The following is a 24,914-nucleotide window of genomic DNA, read 5'->3' as shown; positions in this document are numbered from 1 at the left end:
TAAAAAACATTTCACTGACCAGTAGTTCCATGAGACTGTTGGCGCTGGTGTTCCTCTGACCACACATGTTTGCCTCCAGATAATGGCTCATGTTCTTTTGATGTCCTGCCCATGGTAACTGCAGTGCAATGCTAGAAAAGGTGTCACAGCACAACTTGGCACACGTCTCTTTGGTTCTGCACACAGGTGACGTTGTAGAAGTGTTTTTCCCTCTCCTGTACCCTTCCATCACACAACCCTCTGCTTTTCCACCCTTTGGAGAAAATACATGTTTTAAAGTTTTGTTTAATAGTGTCACCTGATTAGCAATGAATTGGGTCCTAATCATAGCTCTGACTAGACTAACATAACACAATGAAAAACTGTCAAGGGGAAAGGTCCATTTAAATTAGACTATACAAATGGAAAGATCTGGAAAAATCACATCCCTACTATGGTGAAATCAAACTAAATTCTCATCTCACCTGATCGTTACATAACGAGCCATTGTTCTTTCTTTTCTTATTATTTTTCTTGCCCTTCGTGTTTTCTTCAGAGTTAACCCAGCACTCCACACAGCTGTATACCCCGTACTCCTCGTCTTCATCACAGTGATTATGATGGTGACCACACAAGTAGTCTCCTTCAGATGACAACAAGACACACAGCAGCAGTGAGAAAGGAGACCGACAGGCATCCTATCCAGATACACCACATTTTGTCTTACAAAAAAAAGAAGACAAATGACAGCAACACCAGGCTTGGAAAAACGCATCACTATTTGGACCACACACACACAACAAAAAATGGACCAACCTGCTTCCTCATGGTTGCAGATTCCATCAGTGCAGGCGACGTCAGAGCCCTCCCGTGAGCCAGTCTCGCTGCCTTCCATGCTAGAAGAGTAGCCACAGTCACTCCCATTGCTGTGGGGTGACAAACCTGGGGAAAGGACAAGGAGAAAAATCACTTAAATGAGCTCAACAAGTGCCTGAGGCTGGTCTAGCGGGCAATGCCGCCTGCCCATATACAGATTAGAGGTTGACCGTGTGTGTGTGTGTGTTTTTTTTACACCTTTATTTAACTAGGCAAGTCAGTTAAGAACACATTCTTATTTTCAATGACGGCCTAGGAATGTTAACTACCTTGTTCAGGGGCAGAACGACCGATTTTTACCTTGTCAGCTTGGGGATTAGTTTTTGCAACCTTCCGGTTACTAGTCCAACACTCAGACCACCTGCCTTACATTGCACTCCACGAGGAGCCTGCGTGGCAGGCTGACTACCTGTTACGCGAGGGCAGTTGCTAGGTAGCATTAAACTTATCTTATGAAACAATCTTAACATAATCACTAGTTAACTACACATGGTTTATCTAGCTTGTCCTGCGTTGCATATACAGTGGGGCAAAAAAGAAGTCAGCCACCAATTGTACAAGTTCTCCCACTTAAAAAGATGAGGCCTGTAATTTTCATCATAGGTACACTTCAACTATGACAGACAAAATGAGAAAAAAAATCCAGAAAATCACATTGTAGGATTTTTAATGAATTTATTTGCAAATTATGGTGGAAAATAAGTATTCGGTCAATAACAAAAGTTTCTCAATACTTTGTTATATACCCTTTGTTGGCAATGACAGAGGTCAAACGTTTTCTGTAAGTCTTCACAAGGTTTTCACACACTGTTGCTGGTATTTTGGCCCATTCCTCCATGCAGATCTCCTCTAGAGCAGTGATGTTTTGGGGCTGTTGCTGGGCAACACAGACTTTCAACTCCCTCCAAAGATTTTCTATGGGGTTGAGATCTGGAGACTGGCTAGGCCACTCCAGGACCTTGAAATGCTTCTTACGAAGCCACTCCTTCGTTGCCCGGGCGATGTGTTTGGAATCATTGTCATGCTGAAAGACCCAGCCACGTTTCATCTTCAATGCCCTTGCTGATGGAAGGAGGTTTTCACTCAAAATATCACGATACATGGCCCCATTCATTCTTTCCTTTACACGGATCAGTCGTCCTGGTCCCTTTGCAGAAAAACAGCCCCAAAGCACGATGTTTCCACCCCCATGCTTCACAGTAGGTATGGTGTTCTTTGGATGCAACTCAGCATTCTTTGTCCTCCAAACAAGACGAGTTGAGTTTTTACCAAAAAGTTATATTTTGGTTTCATCTGACCATATGACATTCTCCCAATCTTCTTCTGGATCATCCAAATGCTCTCTAGCAAACTTCAGACGGGCCTGGACATGTACTGGCTTAAGCAGGGGGACACGTCTGGCACTGCAGGATTTGAGTCCCTGGCAGCATAGTGTGTTACTGATGGTAGGCTTTGTTACTTTGGTCCCAGCTCTCTGCAGGTCAATCACTAGGTCCCCCCGTGTGGTTCTGGGATTTTTGTTCACCGTTCTTGTGATCATTTTGACCCCACGGGGTGAGATCTTGCATGGAGCTCCAGATCGAGGGAGATTATCAGTGGTCTTGTATGTCTTCTATTTCCTAATAATTGCTCCCACAGTTGATTTCTTCTAACCAAGCTGCTTACCAGTCTTCCCAGCCTGGTGCAGGTCTACAATTTTGATTCTAGTGTCCTTTGACAGCTCTTTGGTCTTGGCCATAGTGGAGTGTGACTGTTTGAGGTTGTGGACAGGTGTCTTTTATACTGATAACAAGTTCAAACAGGTGCCATTAAAACAGGTAACGAGTGGACGGACAGAGGAGCCTCTTAAAGAAGAAGTTATAGGTCTGAGAGAGCCAAAAATCTTGCTTGTTTGTAGGTGACCACATACTTATTTTCCACCATAATTTGCAACTAAATTCATTAAAAATCCTACAATGTGATTTTCTGGATTTTTTTTCTCAGACAAAATGTCTGTCATAGTTGAAGTGTACCTATAATGAAAATTACAGGCCTCTCTCATATTTTTAAGTGGGAGAACTTGCACAATTGGTGGCTGACTAAATACTTTTTTGCCCCACTGTAATCGATGCGGTGCCTGTTAATTTCTCATCAAATCACAGCCTACTTCGACAAACGGGTGATGATTTAACAAGCGCATTTGAGAAAAAAGCACTGTCATTGCACCAACCATAAACATCAATGCCTTTCTTTAAAATCAATACACAAGTATATATTTTTAAACCTGCATATTTAGTTAATATTGCCTGCTAACATGAATTTATTTTAACTAGGGAAATTGTGGCACCTCTCTTGCGTTCTGTGCAAGCAGAGTCAGGGTATATGCAGCAGTTTGGGCCGCCTGGCTCGTTGCAAACTGTGTGAAGTCCATTTATTCCTAACAAAGGCCGTAATTAATTTGCCAGAATTGTACATAATTATGACATAATATTGAAGGTTGTGCAATGTAACAGCAATATTTAGACTTAGGGATGCCACCCGTATTTCACTGAAAGAATAAACGTTTTGTTTTCGAAATGATAGTTTTCGGATTCGACCATATTAATGACCAAAGGCTCATATTTCTGTGTGTTATGTTATACTTAAGTCTATGATTTGATAGAGCAGTCTGACTGAGCGGGGGTAGGCACAGCAGCAGGCTCGTAAGCATTCATTCATACAGAACTTTAGTGCGTTTGCCAGCAGCTCTGCGCAATTCTTCAAGCATTGCGCTGTTTATGACTTCAAGCCTATCAACTCCCGAGATCAGGCTGGTGTAACCGATGTGAAATGGCTAGCTAGCGGGGTGCGCGTTTCAAACGTCACTCGATCTGAGACTTGGAGTGGTTGTTCCCCTTGCTCTGCATGGGTAACGCTGCCTAGAGGGTGGCTGTTGTCGATGTGTTTCTGGTTCGAGCCCAGGGAGGAGCGAGGAGAGGGATGGAAGCTACTGTTACACTGGCAATACTAAACGTGCCTATAAGAACATCCAATAGTCAAAAGGTATATGAAATACAAATCGTAGAGAGAGAAATAGTCCTATAATAACTACAACCTAAAACTTCTTACCTGGGAATATTGAAGACTCATGTTAAAAGGAACCACCAGCTTTCATATGTTCTCATGTTCTGAGCAAGGAACTTAAACATTAGCTTTCTTACATGGCACATATTGCACTTTTACTTTCTTTGTTTTTGCATTATTTAAACCAAATTGAACATGTTTCATTATTTATTTGAGGCTACATTGATATTATTGATGCATTATATTCAGTTACAATAAGTGTTAATTCAGTATTGTTGTAATTGTCATTATTACAAATACAAAAACAAACAAAAAAACCTGTCAGATTAATCGGTATCTGCTTTTTTTGGTCCTCCAATAATAGGTATCGGTATCGGCGTTGAAAAATCATAAAGAAACACCAATATATAGTGTCTTAATAGGGTGTTGGGCCACCAGGAGCCAGAACAACTTCAAATACACCTCAGGACATTATCCACACGTGTTACGAGAAATTCCATAATTTGGTGTTTTGTTGATGGTGGTGGAAAATGCCATCACAGGTGCCACTCCAGAATCTCCCATAAACGTTCAATTGGGTAGATCGAGTAGAATACTACGAAGCAAGCTACAGTAGATCAACTTAGACTTTTATAAAGCTAGCCAGCTTCAGTTTCACATTCCACGTCATGCTTCAGCTGTACTACGACAGTGGATGTTGCTTGTCCGCCTGCCGCGAACTCAAGCAGGCTTGAAACTGCAAGTGCATGTTGCACATGGCTAGTCCAACACTAAACTCTTCATTGAGACTAGGCTGAAGCAAATCCGTGCCACATTTTCAATTGTGCTGGAATCAAAATGAAAGAAAAGTTATTTAGCAAATTCAGCAGTCTATGGTGTTAATAGGGCTGTTACGGTGACCATATTACCTCCACACTGGCAGTCACGAGTCATGACCGCAGTCAAATTCCACCATTATCCATGATAATGCCTCATTCTAAATCAAAACTTAATTTAACATATGCTAAATAATATATGTCAAGACAAGATAAAACTGAGAATAGTCTGATGTGTGAGAATATTATCACTTGTGAATGATAACCCAGCGTTTGCAATTTAGGTCAAGAAACAGCATGATTATTTTTTCCCCCACAGACGTTTTCTAATTATAGTCACAAGCATCATGTAGTCTATATGTTTTGATAAGGTTTGTATCACAACTAAAGTGGCCGATAGTACTAAGCGATTAACCAAAATATTGGCTATTTTTTGTTTTTTAAAAGTAATTGACCGATGTCGGTGCAATTATTTGAATTCCATAATCGTTGCGTATTTTTTCCTGAGAGCTCGATGTGTCGTTTCTGTAGAGATAAATCAGATCAAGTCTGAAGTGTGCAATGTGGTAGGGAGGTGTAGTTTCCAACAGGCCAATATTCAACATGGTTAATTACCATGTTTTCTGCACTAAAACTACAGTCGAGTGATGGGTCGTCCGCAAACGAATTGGAAGGTGAACCTTGGGGGCCGGTTCGCATATCAGAAGAGCCGAATCGATTTATAAAAAAATATATACAAAAATTAAGATATGAATAATCAAAAGATTTAAATAAATAGAATTAACTTATTCAAAGATTGAAAAAAGAAATAAAAGAATATAGGCCTAAATGCTCAAGCGCACACTCATTCATTCTGACTGTCTGGTCAGACTAACAGCCTCACCTGTTGTTCCTGTCAATCAGACATGCAGTGTCAACCAATCAACCAAAGATGCGTGAGGGAGGGCCGAGCCAACTCACAGTCAAATCAAATCAAAATGTATTTGTCACGTGCGTGTGTGTAAGTAAAGAAATAAAACAGTAAAAAGACATTTAAAAATAACGGTAGCAAGGCTATATACAACCAGCTGTTAGTCAGGCTTATTGAGGTAGTATGCACATGTAGGTATCGTTAAAGTGACTATGCATATATGATGAACAGAGAGTAGCAGAAGAGTAAAAAGAGGGGTTGGCAGGTGGTGGGACACAATGCAGATAGCCCGGTTAGCCAATGTGCGGGAGCACTGGTTGGTCGGGCCAATTTAGGTAGTATGTACATGAATGTATAGTTAAAGTGACTATGCATATAAGATAAACAGAGAGCAGCAGCAGCGTAGAAGAGGGCTTGGGAGGGGGCACACAATGCAAATAGTCCAGGTAACCATTTGGTTACCCGTTCAGGTGTCTTATGGCTTGGGGGTAAAAACTGTTGAGAAGCTTTTTGTCCTAGACTTGGCACTCCGGTACCGTTTGCCATGCGGTAGTAGAGAGAAAAGTCTATGCCTGGGGTGGCTGGGGTCTTTAGCAATTTTTAGGGCCTTCCTCTGACACCGCCTGGTGTAGAGGTCCTGGATGGCAGGCAGCTTTGCCCCAGTGCTGTACTACTACTACTCTCTGAAGTGCCTTGCGGTCGGAGGCCGAGCAATTGCCGTACCAGGCAGTGACGCAACCAGTCATGGTCTCAATGTTGCAGCTGTAAAACCTTTTGAGGATCTCAGGACCCATGCCAAATCTTTTTAGTTTCCTGAGGGGGAATAGGCTTCGTCGTGCCCTCTTCACGACTGTCTTGGTGTGTTTGGACCATTCTAGTTTGTTGTTGACGTGGACACCAAGGAATTTGAAGCTCTAAACCTGCTTCAATCATTGCATTTCATAGGCGATTATGTGTGGAAAAATATGGCCTCCACTTCAGCTACTAGGTGCACCTTTTTAAAGCGTATCTGACGCTGGTTCAGAGAGAATTGTGTAGACTAGAGTGTATTTACTACTAGAGCCTATATGTATTTATTTGTGTGCAATTTTGTACTGAGTCAGAAAGGCATGTTGTTTTTGATGATGAGAATGGGGTGAGAATGGGGACGTGCGGGGATGAGGAGATGGGGATGGGGATGAGAATGGGGACGTGCTCGGTGCTCCTTTACCTGTAGTCCTTAGTCTTGGTTACGTTGAGGTTGTTATTCTGGCACCACCCGGCCAGGTCTCTGACCTCCTCCCTATAGGCTGTCTCGTCTTTGTCGGTGATCAGGCCTACCACTGTTGTGGCGTCAGCAAACTTAATGATGGTGTTGGAGTCGTGCCTGGCCATGCAGTCGTGGGTGAACAGGGAGTACAGGAGGGGACTGAGCATGCACCCCTGGGGGGCTCCAGTGTTGAGGATCAGCGTGGCAGATGTGTTGCTACCTACCCTCACCACCTGGGGATGGCCTGTCATGAAGTCCAGGATCCAGTTGCAGAGGGAGGTGTTTAGTCCCAGGATCCTTAGCTTGGTGATGAGCTTTGAGGGTAATATGGTGTTGAACGCTGAGCTGTAGTCAATGAACAGCATTCTCACATAGGTGTTCCTTTTGTCCAGGTGGGAAAGGGCAGTGTGGAGTGCAATAGAGATTGCATCATCTGTGGATCTGTTTGGGCGGTATGCAAATTGTAGTGGGTCTAGGGTTTCTGGGATAATGGTGTTGATGTGAGCCATTACCAGCCTTTCAAAGCACTTCATGGCTACGGACGTGAGTGCTACGGGTCTGTAGTCATTTAAGCAGGTTGCGTTTGTGTTCTTGGGCACAGGGACTATGGTGGTCTGCTTGAAACATGTAGGTATTACACATGGTCAGGTTGAAAATGTCAGTGAAGACACTTGCCAGTTGGTCCGGGCATGCTCTGAGTACACATCCAGGTAATCCATCTGGCCCCGAGGCCTTGTGAATGTTGACCTGTTTAAAAGGTCTTGCTTACTTACATTGGCTATGGAGAGCGTGATCACACAGTCGTCCAGAACAGCTGGTGCTCTCATGCATACTTCAGTGTTGCTTGCCTCGAAGCGAGCATAAAAAAGGCATTTAGCTCGTCTGGAAGGCTCACGACACTGGGCAGCTCTAAATAGTTTGCAAGCCCTGCCACATCCAACAAGCGTCAGAGCCGGGGCACTAGCATTCAATCTTAGTCCTGTATTGATGGTTTGTCTGAGGGCATAGCGGGATTTATTGTAAGCGTCCGGATAAGTGTCCCGCTCCTTGAAAGCAGCAGCCTTTAGCTCGGTGCAATGTTGCCTGTAATGCATGGCTACTGGTTGGGATATGTACATATGGTCACTGTGGGGACAACGTCGTCGATGCACTTATTTATGAAGCCGGTGACTGAGGTGGTATACTCCTCAATTTATCCAACGAGATTTCAGATAATTCCGGGTATTCTCCTGCGATTGACAGCCCAAATTCCTCCAGCAGGGTCCTGTCACTGGACAGGTCCAAGAGGGAGTCCTGTAGCTCCGATGACAGGTAGCTGCCAGCGGTGATGGCAATGAATGGTTGTCGGATCCAGTCGTTTTTGTGCGTCTCCTCTTGAAAGTACCTCCAGAAATGTCCAATAAGTCCTCGGAGGTGATGAGCGATCCTTGCCTTTGTGGCATCATCCAGGTGCAGTTCATTTTCCTCAAGCTCATGGAGTCCAGGGCTTATGACAATGTTGGTATTTGGGCCTTGTAGTGTCATGTTAAGTCCATTAATTCTATCAATTAATTCTGCAAAGTAGGCTAGGTTTGACAGTCATTTAAGATCCGTCAGGCATTCTGCATATCCAGTAGGAATAGGCGTACTTCATCTCATTTCAAATAGACGCAGCAGCACTTTACCTCGCGAGGCCCACCTGATCTCAGTATGCAGCAGTAATCATTTGTGCTCAGATCCCATTTCTTGGCACAGGACAGCAAATAGTCTGGTATTCATGGGGCTTGCCTTTATGAAGTTCACTATTTTTATTACCGTTTGAAGCACGCTACCAAGCCCAGTATCAAGGGCCTTGGAAGAAAGATCTTCCCTGTGTATAACATAATGAGTGAATACTACGTGTGGTGCAATGGCTTGTACCTTTGCCTTCAGACCCTTATGTTAAACCATCATAGAACCAGCCCTATCATTGCACACATCTCCTAACATACCCCCTCCTCAAGCATTTTTTCATCAAGCCAGTTGAATATATCCTGTCCAGTGCATGTCCCCTCAAGTGTACTGCAAATTAACACATCTTCATGTAGTTGCCCGTCATAGCAGTATCTGATGATACGAGACGCTGAGCTGCATGCAATATACAGTATCAGTCAAAAGTTTGTACACATCATTTTGTTTTATTTTTTACTCTTTTTCTACACTGAAATAACACATATGGAATCATGTAGTAACCACAAGTATTAAACAAATCAAATATATTTTGATATGAGATTCTTCCAAGTAGCCACCCTTTGCCTTGATGAAAGCTTTGCACACACTGCATTCTCTCAACCAGCTTCATGAGGTAGTCACCTGGAATGCATTTCAATTAACAGGTGTGCCTTATTAAAAGTTAATTTGGCTCAAATGCATTATGAAAGAAATTACACAATCAGTTGTGTTGTGACAAGGTATGGGTGGTATACAGAAAAGCCCTATTTGGTAAAAGACCAAGTCCATATTATGGCAAGAACAGCTCAAATAAGCAAAGAGAAACAGTCCATAATTTCTTAAAGACATTTAGGTCAGTCAATCATGACAATTTCAAGAAGTTTTAAAGTTTCTTCAAGAGCAGTCGCAAAAATCATCCAGCGCTATGATGAAACTGGCTCTCATGAGGACCGCCACAGGAAAGGACGACCCAGAGTTAGCTCTGCGTCAGAGTTGAAGTAAAAGACATTTCAAAATCAACTGTTCAGAGGAGACTGTGTGAATCAGGTCTTCATGGTCAAATTGCTGCAAAGAAACCACTGCTAAAGGACACCAATAATAAGAAGAGACTTGCTTGGACCAAGAAACACGAGCAACAGACATTAGACCGGTGGAAATCTGTCCTTTGTCTGATGAGTCTAAATTTGAGATTTTTGGTTCCAACTGCTGAGTCTTTGTGACACGCAGAGTAGATTAACGATGACCTCCGCAAGTGTGGTTCCCACCATGAAGCATGGAGGTGGTGGTGTGATTGCTGGTGACACAGTCAGTGATTTATTTAGAATTGAAGACACACTTAACCAGCATGGCTACCACAGCATTCTTCAGCGATACGCCATCCCATCTGGTTTGCACTTACTGGGACTATCATTTGTTTTTCGATTGTACAATGACCCAACCACCTCCAGGCTGTGTAAGGGTTATTTGACCAAGGAGGAGAGTGATGAGTGCTGCATCAGATGACCTGGCCTCCACAATCATCTGACCTCAACCCAATGGAGATGGTTTGGGATGAGTTGGACGGCAGAGTGGAAAGAAAAGCAGCCAACATGAAACTGGTTGAGAGAATGCCAAGCTGTCATCAAGGCAAAGGGTGGCTACTTTGAAGAATCTAAAATTAATTTGGATTTGTTTAACACTTTTGGTTGCTACATGATCCCATATGTATTATTCCATAGTTTAGATGTCTTCACTATTATTCTACAATGTAGAAAATAGTAAAAACAGAAAAACCCTTGAATGAGTAGGTGTCCACACTTTTGACTGGTACTTTTATAAATCACTGTGTGTTTAGTACCTGCTTTTGGCCAAGAAAATCTTGGTCTTTGTGAAGGAAAAAAATCACCAGGTTTATCGGTGTGCGTTGTGTGTATCACACCCACACACCCACACACACTGTAAATGCCTCTTCAGTTTCACTGGCTTCAAACTGTAGTTTGCTAGCACATCCACAGCACATTGTGGATGTGGATCCCCATCGACCATGACACGTGAAACCATACTGAATGTAATCGTCTTGATAATTCTGTACCTTTGCTGAATTTGAGGGTCAGCTTATCCTTGCACTTCTTTCCCACTGGCATTAGGGTCTCTCCCACCAGCGTCATTATCAGATGGCGGTTCATCAGTTGTAGATTCACCCTCATTATTGGTTGGATTGTCTTTATTTTTGTTAAATCAGCCAACGGTCCATATTTAGCTAAATTGTGTCGGAGACTCTGAGAACAGGGTAACTAGTTCGAAAATTTGCGCCAATTTGGGGAGGTGGTCGACGAGTTCAAAAAATATTGACTGCCCCCCACTATTAAATCAGCTTTTAAACTACGCCCATAGACGCAAAAAAGGAAAATGACTAGTTCAGTGATTTTTTGTTGTGGTTGCATTTGTTAATCTCTTTACCCCACAGTTGGAGGAACCACTGGTGTGTGTCATGGAAAAAGCAGGTGTTCTTAATGTTTTGTATACTCGGTAAAAATAAAACAAATACATTTCAGTATTAGCCATCATAGGTAAGATTGATCTTACCCAGGGTCAGGTATCTGGTCTTAGGTGATGGTTGGATATTGGTGGCAGCTTTACCTTTCTTGACTTTGGGAACGGTGCCGTCTGGACAGCTGCAGGAAGTAGTGCTCTCGTTGCTGGTGACGACCACCTCCACACAGCTGACATGACCCTCCACCTCTGGGCTTCCACAGGCCTTGCAGCCTCTTCTCTCCACAGACTCTAATGAAGCCTGTATGGGGGAGCATAGTATATGTCAGAACAGTATTATATTATTGTTAATGGGATGACCACAGGAAGGGGTGGCAGTAGGGCTGTCCCAGACAAAAACAATCTTGGTCGACCGAGTCATCTGTTCTTTCGACTAATTGATTGGTCTATATTTTGTAACATGTATTTTTCCATATATAGACACACCCCACGTTTTAATAAAATCAACTATATGCAGGCTACTGAGCTTGTCTGATCATTTTTAATCACAGTGCTTAAAGGCAAATTAGAGGGAGCAAGAGATTAATATCGCCTAATCAGAAGAAAAAAAACCTGGGCCCAGATTCACAAAACCTTAAAAGCAATTTCTTCTTTACTGTAGACTTAAGTTAAGCAAAGTTGCTATTCCTCAAAAAGGTTCTTAGACATTCTCTTGCGCTATTTCTTATGTTTCTCCTAAAGCAAAAAGTTAAGAAATTAGATTTTTGAAAATAAACTTATTGGAAATGTTAATTCCAAGATAGCTAAACCCTTTGTCTTAAATACAGGGCAGTGAGAGAAAAAGTTCATGAAGGCAATTGAACAGGTTTAATTCACTCAAACTTCTGAAAGTTTCAGTATTGATTATTTTAAATCCAAGAACATGTTTTAGAACAGTAATCTCAGTAAGAAATATGCTAACATGATTGCCATTGGTAGCTACCTAAAACAGTTGCCTAGCAACAAACATGTTAACATTTTTAAGATGATATTTGAGAAGTTCGTAAGAAAATCATTCAATCTTAAAATATTGTTGGGGAATTGAACTGACTATGTTATGAATTTCCTATTTTTTTTCCTTCTTAAACAACCTTACGTTTTTGCGCAAGAAGTCTTTTGTGAATTAGTGCCCTGTTCCCGACCTTCTGCCTTTACGCTCCAGAAGTGTCTGGTAATTCGGTGACACCAGAGGCCTTTTCCATTTGGACTGCCAATTCATCGTACCATTTCTACTGATTTGCAGGCCAGTTATGTTTTTCACATGCACATTTTCGTGGAACAGTTTAATTTAATATGTACAATCAAGTCATCATATCTCAAAGTCAATGTCATGTGCAGGTAGAAAATATAAAGTATAAAAATCACATTGGCTACGCATGGCCTGTCTGTAAGGAACTTGAACATTTTTATCAACTGTAAACTTGGTCCTGCAAACTTACAACATAGTATAAAATATTCTGGGCCTTCAATTTCCAGTGCCAGTGAGCTCCTGACAGACACAGCTGGAGGCTATTTGCGCAAGGGATAAGAAGTAATTAGGTAGGACTATTTTATGACGTTTCCACCAGATTAGAGCACCACTTCCCCCCTTTCATAATGAGTGGTTATGAAAAGGAGAGAGCTGGAAATATTTTTCAAATAGGTACGTTGAGGGACTCTTGACTTTGTTTACTTGCCGTTTGAGGCAAATAAATTGTTAGTGAGTTAAGACAAATCAGAAAACACCATCAGATCCCCAGACAGGCACATTTAAAGGCTTACATTTGCACGCAGGCCAGGTTGCCTAGGCCTATTTTATGGGTAATCAGGTGCGTTTCTCACAAGTGTAGCATAGGTTGTGCACTCCGCAAACAACTTGTCCACTCCAATAATGACAACGATAAGACTAATAGTAATTTTAACGTATTAACAGAAAAGACAGTAACCAAACAAACGTAAATGAGAAATGATTGGAATTAACGGTAAATGTAGGCCTACTACTGGTGTGGCATCCCCGGGCCTCTGCAATGGTTTAGTCCACTCAGACAGGCGTCAAGTGCCATAACAAAAAGAATACATGTGACTGCTCGGACAATTAAAAAATATATATATTTGTCGATTAAAAGCCTATCGACCCCCCAAAAAGTAAAAAATAAAACATAACTTTAAAAAAAGAAAATATTTAACTAGGCAAGTCAGTTTAGAACAAATTATTTACAATGACGGCCTACCACGGCCAAACCTGGACGACGCTGGGCCAATTGTGCGCCACCCTATGGGACTCCCAATCACAGACGGATGTGATACAGCCAGGATTTGAACCAGTGACTGTAGTGGCACCAGTTGCACTGAGATGCAGTGCCTTAGACCGCTGCACCACTCAGGAGCAAATAAATAAATAAAAATTTACAAATCGTGTTATGGGCAGGGAGAGTTATGGACTTACAAACACTGTATGACCATTTGAAAGCCATTAGTTGCTATTTAAACCTATGGATGCCAAACACTGAGTGTGTGAATAATAAAAAGGTCACAAATAGAATGTTTTAGTAATCTGGTAATAACATGGTTAGCTTGATAATGAAGAGCCTGGATAAGGTTCACCACAGAATGCGGAACAAGTATGCCGGACAAGGGCATGTGGGGACAGTTTCCTAAAACAGACTCACTGGTATTTCCCTGTTGTCATACTGCCTTATAGTACTCCTGTCGTGTGTATGAGTGGAGAAAAACATTACCTCATCCAGACTCTTCTCCTTCCCGTCGGACATGTTGAAGCCGCACTTGTTTTTTCGTCTGTTCTTCTTCTTCTGCCTCTTCTTCTCCTGCTTCAGCTCCTTGGCCCTCTCCTCCTCCGACAGCTCTTCACACAGCTGCTCCAGACGACTGATGCCTTGCACCTTCTCCACCGCCATCTGGGGAAATGGGTGTTAACAGGTTGTTATAGTGAAAATTAGTTGTTCAAAAAAAAAAAAAAAAAAAAAAGGTTGAATGTTGACTCAATACACATACAGTGAGGGAAAAAGTATTTGATCCCCTGCTGATTTTGTACGTTTGCCCACTGACAAAGAAATATAATTTTAAAAAAATGGTAGGTTTACTTGAACAGTGAGACAGAATAACAACAAAAAAATCCAGAAAAACATGTCAAAAATGTTATAAATTGATTTGCATTTTAATGAGGGAAATAAGTATTTGACCCCCTCTTTATCAGAAAGATTTGTCTCCCAGGTGTCTTTTATAAAGGTAACGAGCTGAGATTAGGAGCACTCTTAAAGAGAGTGCTCCTAATCTCAGTTTGTTACATGTAAAAAAGACACCTGTCCACAGAAGCAATCAATCAGATTCCAAACTCTCCACCATGGCCAAGACCAAAGAGCTCTCCAAGGATGTCAGGGACAATATTGTAGACATACACAAGGCTGGAATGGGCTACAAGACCATCGCCAAGCAGCTTGGTGAGAAGGTGACAACAGTTGGTGCGATTATTCGCAAATGGAAGAAACACAAAAGAACTGTCAATCTCCCTCTGCCTGGGACTCCATGCAAGATCTCACCTCGTGGAATTGCAATGATCATGAGAACGGTGAGGAATCAGCCCAGAACTACACAGGAGGATCTTGGCAATGATCTCAAGGCAGCTGGGACCATAGTCACCAAGAAAACAATTGGTAACACATTACTAGGTCACACACTAGGACTGAAATCCTGCAGCGCCCGCAAGATCCCCCTGCTCAAGAAAGCACATATACATGCCCGTCTGAAGTTTACCAATGAACATCTGAATGATTCAGAGGACAACTGGGTGAAAGTGTTGTGGTCAGATGAGACCAAAACGGAGCTCCTTGGCATTAACTCAACCCGCCGTGTTTGGAGGAGGAGGAATGCTGCCTATGACCCCAAGAACACCATCCCCACCGTCAAACATGGAGGTGGAAACATTATGCTTTGGGGGTGTTTTTCTGCTAAGGGGACATGACAACTTCACCGCATCAAAGGGACAATGGACAATGGACAGGGCCATGTACCGTCAAATCTTGGGTGAGAACCTCCTTCCCTCAGCCAGGGCATTGAAAATGGGTCGTGGATGGGTATTTCAGCATGACAATGACCCAAAACACACAGCCAAGGCAACAAAGGAGTGGCTCAAGAAGAAGAACATTAAGGTCCTGGAGTGGCCTAGCCAGTCTCCAGACCTTAATCCCATAGAAAATCTGTGGAGGGAGCTGAAGGTTCGAGTTGCCAAACGTCAGCCTCGAAACCTTAATGACTTGGAGAAGATCTGCAAAGAGGAGTGGGACAAAATCCCTCCTGAGATGTAGGCAAACCTGGTGGCCAACTACAAGAAACATCTGACCTCCGATTGCCAACAAGGGTTTTGCCACCATTGTACTAAGTCATGTTTTGCAGAGGGGTCAAATACTTATTTCCCTCATTAAAATGCAAATCAATTTATTAATTTTTTGACATGCGTATTTCTGGATTTTGTTGTTGTTATTCTGTCTCTCACTGTTCAAATAAACCTACCATTAAAATTAGACTGATAATTTCTTTGTCATTGGGCAAACGTACAAAATCAGCATGGAATCAAATACTTTTTCCCTTACTGTAGCGCCTTCAGAAAGTATTCATACCACTTTACTTATTCAACATTAGGTTTCGTTAAACTGAATTCAAAAGTAGATTAAAAACACACACAATACCCCATAATGAAAATGAACACATCAATAAATTAGCTAAAATTTCTTAAATGGATTTTTTTCCTTCTTTTTCCCCCACAAGTATTCACACCCTTGAATCAATACGTTAGAGTCACAGTTGGCAGCGATTACTACTGTGAGTCTATCTGGTTAAGTCTAAGAGCTTTGTACACCTGGATGTACAATATTTGCCCATTATTATTTTCAGAATTCTTCAAGTTCTGTCAAATTGGATGTTGATGATTCCTAGACAATCATGTAAGCAGATTTAAGTCAAAACTCGGCCAGTCACAAACATTCACTGTATTCTTGGGTAAGTAATTACAGTGAAGATTTGGTATTGCGTTCTAGGTTATTGTCCTGCTGAAAGGTGAATTCATCTCCCAGTGTCTGGTGGAAAGCAGACTGAACCGGGTTTACCTCTAAGATTTTGCCTGTGCTTAGCTCCATTCCTTTTTTATCCTGAAAAACACCTCAGTCCTAAATGATTATAAGCATACCTATAACATACTGCAGCCACCACTATGCTTGGAAATATGGAAAGTGGGACTCTAATGTGTAGTATTGGATTTGCCCCAAACATAACACTTCGCATTCAGGACAAAAGGTTTGTTGCTTTGTCACATTTTGCAGTATTACTTTAGTGTCTTGTTGAAAACAGGATGCATGTTTTGGAATATTATGATTTATTTTTACTTTATTCTGTACAGGCTTACTTTACACTCTGTAAATGAATTAGTATTGTGGAGTAACTAAACTCACTGTCAACTGTGTTTATTTTCAGCAATCTTCACATGTAAATATTTGTATGAACACAAGATTCAACAACTGAGACAAACTGTACAAGCTCCACAGACATGTGACTAACAGAAATGGAATAATGCGTCCCTGAGATGTTCAGTGAGATGTTACCCCACTCTTCTACCAACACACCTGCAAGTTCCCAGACATTTCTGTGGGGAATGAACCTAGAGCCTCACCCTCCAATCCAACAGGTCCCAGACGTGCTCAATGCGATTGAGATCTGGGCTCTTCGCTGGCCATGCAAGTTCACTGAACACTGACATTCCTGTCTTGCAGGAAATCACACACAGAATGGGCAGTATGGGTCATGTCAGGATGAACCAGCAGGAACGGTACCACATGAGGGAGGAGGTCTTCCCTGTAACGCACAACGTTGAGATTGCCTGCAATGACAACAAGCTCAGTTTGATGATGCTGTGACACACCACCCCAGATCATGACGGACCCTCCACCTCCAAATCGATCCCGCTCCAGAGTACAGGCCTCGGTGTAACGCTCATTCCTTAAACGATAAACGCAAATCCGACCATCACCCCTGGTGAGACGAAACCGCGACTCGTCAGTGAAGAGCACTTTTTGCCAGTCCCGTCTGTTCCAGCGAATGTGGGTTTGTGCCCTTAGGCGACGTTGTTGCCGGTGATGTCTGGTGAGGACCTGCCTTTACAACAGGCCTACAAGCCCTCAGTCCAGCCTCTCTCAGCCTATTGCGGACAGCCTGAGCACTGATGGAGGGATTGTGTGTTCCTGGTGTAACTCGGGCAGTTGTTGTTGCCATCCTGTACCTGTCCCACAGGTGTGATGTTCGAATGTACCGAACCTGTGCAGGTGTTACACGTGGTCTGCCACTGCGAGGACGATCAGCTGTCTGTCGTGTCTCCCTGTAGCGCTGTCTTAGGCGTCTCACAGTACGGACATTGCAATTTATTGCCCTGGCCACATCTGCAGTCCTCATGCATCCTTGCAGCATGCCTAAGGCACGTTCACCCAGATGAGCAGGGACCCTGGGCATCTTTCTTTTGGTGTTTTTCAGAGTCTGTAGAAAGGCCTCTTTAGTTAGCGTCCTAAGTATTCATAACTGTGACCTTAATTGCCTACCGTCTGTAAGCTGTTAGTGTCTTAACGACCGTTCCACAGCTGCATTTTCACAAATTGTTTATGGTTCATTGAACAAGCATGGGAAACAGTGTTTAAACCCTTACAATGAAGATCTGTGAAGTTATTTGGATTTTTACTAATTATCTTTGAAAGACAGGGTCCTGAAAAGGGGACGTTACTTTTTTACAATGTTGAGCCATCCTCATTTCTCCTATCACAGCCATTAAATTCTAACTGGTTTTAAAAATCACCATTGGCCTCAGATAATCTTTACCATTGTGTCACTGAGTTGTTGTAATTTCTGCAGCATATGTACATTATCCCAGGGTCGTTGGCAGTCATAATGTAAGTAACCTTATTTATGTCCCTCTAACTCCCTTGGGTGCCTCTGTCGATCATGCCTGGGAGGAATTCTCACTATCAGTATAAGCAATTTGGCAGTACGCCCAGAAAATTGTTTTGAGAACCGAAAAGGGTGTCTCAGTTTCAAGGTCTCAGCTTGGAGAGAAGCAGCCTCGTGAGGTATTGGCCTGTCACATGCATGAACCAAACGTTAATGATGAATTAATAAGCTAAATCATGTAAATATAATCTAATCTGTCAGGAGCTCTGCTGCTTACACAGACGTGTATTACTTGGTGCATTACGTTTGTTGGAACCTCTCCAGCATGCTGATAATAAAGAATGACTCATTTAAGATTGACTTCTGGTGTCCCTGGTGGTCATTTCCATGACGAAAAGGCAAACTCCACTCCATCATTCATTGAATCAGATGGCTCATTCATCACAAAGCCCACTGATATTGCAAACTACTTTACTGATTTTTTCATTGGCAAGATAAGCAAACTTAGGGATGACATGCCAGCAACAAACGGTGACACTACACATCCAAGTCTATCTGACCAAATTATAAAAGAAGCATTGTACTTTTGAATTTCGTAAAGTAAGTGTGGAAGAGGTGAAGAAATGATTGTGGTCTATCAACAATGACAAGCCACAAGGGTCTGACAATCTAGATAGAAAATTACTGATGTTAATAGCAGATGATATTGCCACATCTTCAATTTAAGCCTGCTAGAAAGTGTGTGCCCTCAGGCCTGGAGGGAAGCTAAAGTCATTCCTCTACCCAAGAATAGTAAAGCCCACTTTACTGGCTCAAATAGCCGACCAATCAGCCTGATACCAACCCATAGTAAACTTCTGGAAAAAAATAGTTTGACCAGATACAATGCTATTTCACAGAAAACAAATTGACAGACTTTCAGCATGCTTATAGGGAAGGACATTCAACATGCACAGCACTTACACAAATGGCTTTGATTGGCTGAGAGAAATAGATGATTGTGGGGGCTGTCTTGTTAGACTTCAGTTCGGCTTTCGACATTATCGATCAGTCCGTTATGGCTTCACACCCCTTGCTATATTGTGGATAAAGAGTTAACTGTCTAACAGAACAGAGGGTTTTTCTTTTATGAAAGCCTCTCCAACATAATCTAGGTAGAAGCAGGAATTTCACAGGGCAGCTGTCTAGGCCCCTTACTTTTTTCAATCTTTATTAATGACATGGCTGAGTACAGCCAGCATATATACACATATATGTAGGTGAATGACAACACTAGATACAACAGCGAGTGAAAGATACAGATACAACAGCGAGTTAAATTACTGCAACATTTAACAAAGAGCTGCAGTCAGTTTCAGAATGGGTGGCACGGAATAAATCTGTCCTGATAAATAAAAAAAATAAATGGGGGGGGACAAATCCCCCAAATCCCTAAACCTCAACTAAATCTGGTAATGAATAATGTGGAAATTGAGCAAGTTGAGGTGACTAAACTGCTTAGAGTAACCCTGGATTGTAAACTGTCATGGTCAAAACATGTTGCTGCAACAGTAGCTAAGATGGGGAGATGTCTGTCCATAATGAAGTGCTGCTCTGCCTTAACATTATCAACAAGACAGGTCCTACAGGCCCTAGTTTTGTTGCACCTGGACTACTTTTCAGTCGTGTAGTCAGGTGCCACAAAGATGGAGTTAGGAAAATAACAATTGGCTCAGAACAGGGTAGCACGGCTGGCCCTTAAATGTACATGGAGAGCCAACATTAATATGCATGTCAATCTCTCATGGCTCAAATAAGAGGACAGATTGACTTCATCAATACTTGTTTTTGTAAGTATTGACATGTTGAAGGCAGTAGCTGTCTGTTTAAACTACTATCACAACTCGGACACCCACGCATATCCCCCAGTCCAGAGCAGACTTTGAGAGGCACACATTACTACATAGAGCAATGACTACATGGAACTCTATATTCCACATCAGGTCACTGATACAAGCAGTAGAATCAGATTTTTCTTGACTGATAAAAATACACCTTATGGAACAGCGGGACCTGTGAAGAGATGTACACAACACATGCACTCTACACACATGGATTTTGTATTGTAGATATGTGGTAGTAGAGTAGTGGCCTGAGGGCACACACTTCATGTTGTGAAAAGTTATGAAATGTAATATTTATTGTATATAAGTGCCTTAATGCTTCTGGACCCCAGGAAGAGAAGCTGCTAATGGGGATCCTTAAAAAATGCATCACTTCCACCAACAAATGTCTGATACATGTCACTTCAACTTGTTATCATGTCATGCAGCTGGCAGTGTATAACAAACCTCAGCAAGGCTGTTGGTGTTCTTTTTAGTATGTTATTGGGTGGAAAAAAATATAATTTGATCATAAAAAACTAAAATAAATAAACAAACCTCAAAGCTTTTGCGTAGAGCGTCAATGCCAAGGTAGAAGAGCATCTGCCAGGTTTGCTCCTCTGCCCTCAGCTTCAGCCAGATTCTGTGCAGCCGCTCGTACAGGTGGATGCCCAGGCAGGTCAGCACTTCCTCTTGAGCAATGTCAATGGTCTTAGCGTGCCGCTCTCTACGTCTAAGAACAGACGGCAGGAGTTGTGAAAATTAGCATAAACTCAGCAAAAAAACAAACGTCCCTTTTCAGGACCCTGTCTTTCAAAGATCATTCGTAAAAATACAAATAACTTCACAGATCTTCATTGTAAAGGGTTTAAACACTGTTTCCCATGCTTGTTCAATGAACCATAAACAATTAATGAACATGCAGCAGTGGAACGGTCATTAAAACCTCTGGGATATGGTTAAGTTTCCTGAATTTCCACCTAACTGACATGCCCAAAGTAAACTGCCTGTTACTCAGGCCCAGAAGCCAGGATATGTATATAACTGGTAGCATTGGACAGAAAACACTTTGAAGTTTCTAAAACTGTTCAAATAAATGTCTGAGACTAACAGAATTGATATGGCAGGCGAAAATCCAATCGGATTTGTTTTTGAGCTCCCAGGCTCTTATAATGGGAACCTATTGTTTTTATGTAAATCCATCTCCCAGATAGCAATTCCTATTGGCTTCCACAAGATGACAGTCTTTATTCAAGGTTTCAGGCACGTTTTTTGAAAAACTAACAAGTATTTGGAGTTTTGGTGAGAAGAACAGATCAGTCTTTCTGTGCGTGAGGGAGAGGGCGCCCGCATACTCATTTTCCTTTCCTATTGAACATACTACTTTCCGTATGAAATATTACAGCTCATTTACATTTGAGTACCTGAAGATTAAATAGAAACGTTGTTTGACTTATTTGGACGAAGTTTAGCGATAGCTTTTTGGACTCCTTGGATTACTGAAATCGATGGCACCAATTAAACTGACTTTTTGGGATATAAAGAAGGATTTTATCTAACAAAACGACCAGTCATGTTGTAGCTGGGACCCTTGTGATTGCAAACAGAGGAAGACCTTCAAAAAAGTAAGTGATTTATTTAAAATTGCTATTTGTGATTTTATGAAGCCTGTGCTGGTTGAAAAATATGTTGTGGGGTGCCGTCCTCAGACAATGGTATGCTTTTGCCGTAAAGCCTTTTTAAAATCAGACAACGCAGTTAGACTAACAATAATTTAAGCTTTTAAATGATATAAGATACTGTATGTTCATGAATGTTTAATACTACGATTATTTATTTGAATTGCACGCCCTCCAATTTCACCGGATGTTGTTGACTGGTGTCCCGCTATCCCTATTAGGACACTAACAGCTTACAGACGGTAGGCAATTAAGGTCACAGTTATGAAAACTTAGGAAACTAAAAGAGGCCTTTCTACGGACTCTGAAAAACACCAAAAGAAAGATGCCAAGGGTCCCTGCTCCTCTGCGTGAACGTGTCTTAGGCATGCTGCAAGGAGGCATGAGGACTGCAGATGTGCTGTGAGACGCCTAAGACAGAGCTACAGGGAGACAGGACGGAGAGCTGATCGTCCTCGCAGTGGCAGACCACGTGTAACACCTGCACAGGATCGGTACACACCCGAACATCACACCTGCGGGACAGGTACAGGATGGCAACAACTGCACGAGTCACACCAGGAACGCACAATCCCTCCATCGGTGGAACGCACAATCCCTCCATCAAACTGTCCGCAATAAGCTGAGAGAGGCTGGACTGAGGGCTTGTAGGCCTGTTGTAAGGCAGGTCCTCACCAGACATCACCGGCAACGTCATTGCCTACGGACACAAACCCACCGTTGCTGGACCAGACAAGTGCTCTTCACTGACGAGTTGCGGTTTCGTCTCACCAGGGGTGATGGTCGTATTCGCGTTTATCGTAGAAGGAATGAGCGTTACACCGGGGCCTGTACTCTGGAGTGGGATCGATTTGAAGGTGGAGGGTCCGTCATGGTCTGGAGCAGTTTGTCACAGCATCATCGGACTGAGCTTGTTGTCATTGAAGGCAATCTCCACTCTGTGCGTTACAGGGAAGACCTCCTCTTCCCTCATGTGGTACCCTTCCTGCAGGCTCATCCTGACATGACCCTCCAGCATGACAATGACACCAGCCATACTGCTCGTTCTGTGCTTGATTTCCTGCAAGACAGGAATGTCAGTGTTCTGCCATGGCCAGTGAAGAGCCCAGATCTCAATCCCATTGAGCATGTCTGGGACCTGTTGGATCGTAGGGTGAGGGCTAGGGCCATTCCCCTCCAGAAATGTCCGGGAACTTGCAGCTTCGTTGTTGGAAGAGTGGGGTAACATCTCACAGCAAGAACTGCCAAATCTGGTGCAGTCCATGAGGAGGAGATGCACTGCAGTACTTAATGCAGCTGGTGGCCACACCAGATACTGACAGTTACTTTTGATTTTAACCCCATCCCCCTTTGTTCAGGGACACAATATTCCATTTCTGTTAGTCACATGTCTGTGTAATTTGTTCTGTTTATGTCTCAGTTGTTGAATCTTTTGTTCATACAGATATTTACACGTTAAGTCTGCAGAAAATAAACGCAGTTGACAGGGAGGACGTTTCTTTTTTTTGCTGAGTTTATATGGTCTTTAACAAGCAAACAAAAAGGTAATGGAAAAACTACAACTAAGCTAGTATATCAGAAGGATACGGGCATATGTTATCATACTTTACTACATGTTTATAGAACATAAGAAAAAGTAGAAGTTTACATACTCATAACCTCCGGTGAACTCGGGCTCGGCCCGGCCCAGGAGGTGGGCGATGAAGTCCGTCTCGCAGCAGACATGGATGTGGCGCTCGTGGGGGCAGCAGCGGATACCCTCGTACAAGGCAGCGCAGTAGCCCTTCTCTTTAGTGGAGTCCAGCTCCCCTACCAGGATGTTATATGCTCTCAATGACTTGTTCTTGCAGTCAGTACAGAACCTGAAAGGAAGAGGGAAGGAACAAAAGGAAAACACAGTAGTAGTAGTAAAATATATTTTCACAGTCTAAGTTACATTAAGGTGTTATTACATAAGTAACATTACTCTAACTAACCTGTGTTTGCGCAAGTATGTTTCCAGAGTTTCCAGGAGGCAAGCACCGTCAATCAGAACGACCTCATCCCTGCACTCCTGAGACATGCGCTCCCACACCTCCATCCAGCTTCCCCTGTGAGCAGCAAACCACCCATAACTACTTCAGACTGGCGCTAACTAGCTAGCATTCAGAAATGTCACTTAAACTCTTAACGAACAAGCTGTTTGCTTTGCTGCATACCTGCTGGGGGACTGAAAAGGGCCAAAGTGAAAAGCGACGTTACATCTGCGGTCTCTCTTGGCTCCTCCATCTTTGTCTTTCTCTAAACCTAGCCCTTTGTCTACGCTCTCTTCTCCTCTAAAGATTCAAAGAGACATCTCAAAGACACTTCAATACTGTACATCACAAAATACTCTTACTACAGCTTCAAATAGCCTAGTCTGACCAATAGGTGGATATACAGCTTACATTTAAATTGACCAGAAATGAAAGAACAGGCTTCACAACTTATTCCTCTAGAATTGTATCGTCATAAACAATATTGCAATTAAGTCCAATACAGCAGTTACAGTGCATTCGGAAAGTATTCAGACCCCTTCAGTTTCTTTGCTAATGTATATAAAAACTGAAATATCATATTTACACAAGTATTCAGACCCTTTACTCAGTACTTTGTTGAAGCACCTTTGGTAACGATTACAGCCTCTCGTCTTCTTGGGTTGAAGTCCGGCCACTCAAGGACATTCAGAGACTTGTCCCGAAGCCAATCCTGCGTTGTCTTGGCTGTGTGCTTAAGGTCGTTGTCCTGTTGGAAGGTGAACCTTCGCCCCCAGTCTGAGCTCTCTGGAGCAGGTTTTCATCAATGATCTCTATGTAATTGACTCAGTTCATCTTTGCCTCGATCCTGACTAGGTTCCCAGTCCCTCCCGCTGAAAAACATCCTCACAGCATGATGCTGCCACCACCATGCTTCACTGTAGGGATGGTACCAGATTTCCTATTGATGTGGCGCATGGCATACAGGCCAAAGAGTTCAATCTTGATTTCGTCAGACCAGCAAATCTTGTTTCTCATGGTCAGAGTCCTTTAGGTACCTTTTGGCAAACTCCAAGCAGGCTGTTATGTGCCTTTTACTGAGGAGTGCCTTCCGTCTAGCCACTCAACTATAAAGGCCTGATGGGAGGAACTTCCAGCACTCCACAGAGAAACTCTGGAGCTCTGCCAAAGTGACCACCAAGTTCTTGGTGCACAGACCAAGGACCCTGGTTGCTCAGTTTGACCGGGCGGCCAGCTCTAGGAAGAGTCTTGGTGGTTCCATATTTCCTCCATTTAAGAATGAAGGCCACTGTGTCCTTGGGGACATTCAATGCTGTAGAAATGTTTTGTTACCCGTCCCCAGATCTGTGTGCCTCTACACAGTCCT

The 24,914-nt window shown here is 42.7% G+C and overlaps 1 protein-coding gene across 1 annotated transcript in view; it reads right to left on the bottom strand.

Annotated features, from left to right (window-relative positions):
* LOC112258350 (gametogenetin-binding protein 2-like) overlaps positions 1–24,914 on the bottom strand; it is a 41,128-nt gene that overhangs the window by 1,229 nt on the left and 14,985 nt on the right. Inside the window, 8 exon segments of the mRNA XM_042327125.1 lie at positions 20–253; positions 465–622; positions 796–921; positions 11,180–11,333; positions 13,789–13,965; positions 20,413–20,587; positions 23,186–23,395; positions 23,510–23,623. Coding sequence (XP_042183059.1) covers positions 20–253; positions 465–622; positions 796–921; positions 11,180–11,333; positions 13,789–13,965; positions 20,413–20,587; positions 23,186–23,395; positions 23,510–23,623 — 1,348 coding nt within the window.

This window comes from Oncorhynchus tshawytscha, linkage group LG09 (assembly GCF_018296145.1).
Source record: "Oncorhynchus tshawytscha isolate Ot180627B linkage group LG09, Otsh_v2.0, whole genome shotgun sequence".
Classification (NCBI taxonomy): Eukaryota; Metazoa; Chordata; class Actinopteri; order Salmoniformes; family Salmonidae; genus Oncorhynchus; species Oncorhynchus tshawytscha.
Note: the sequence above shows the minus strand (reverse complement) of the source record. Positions and strands in the feature narration are given on the sequence as shown.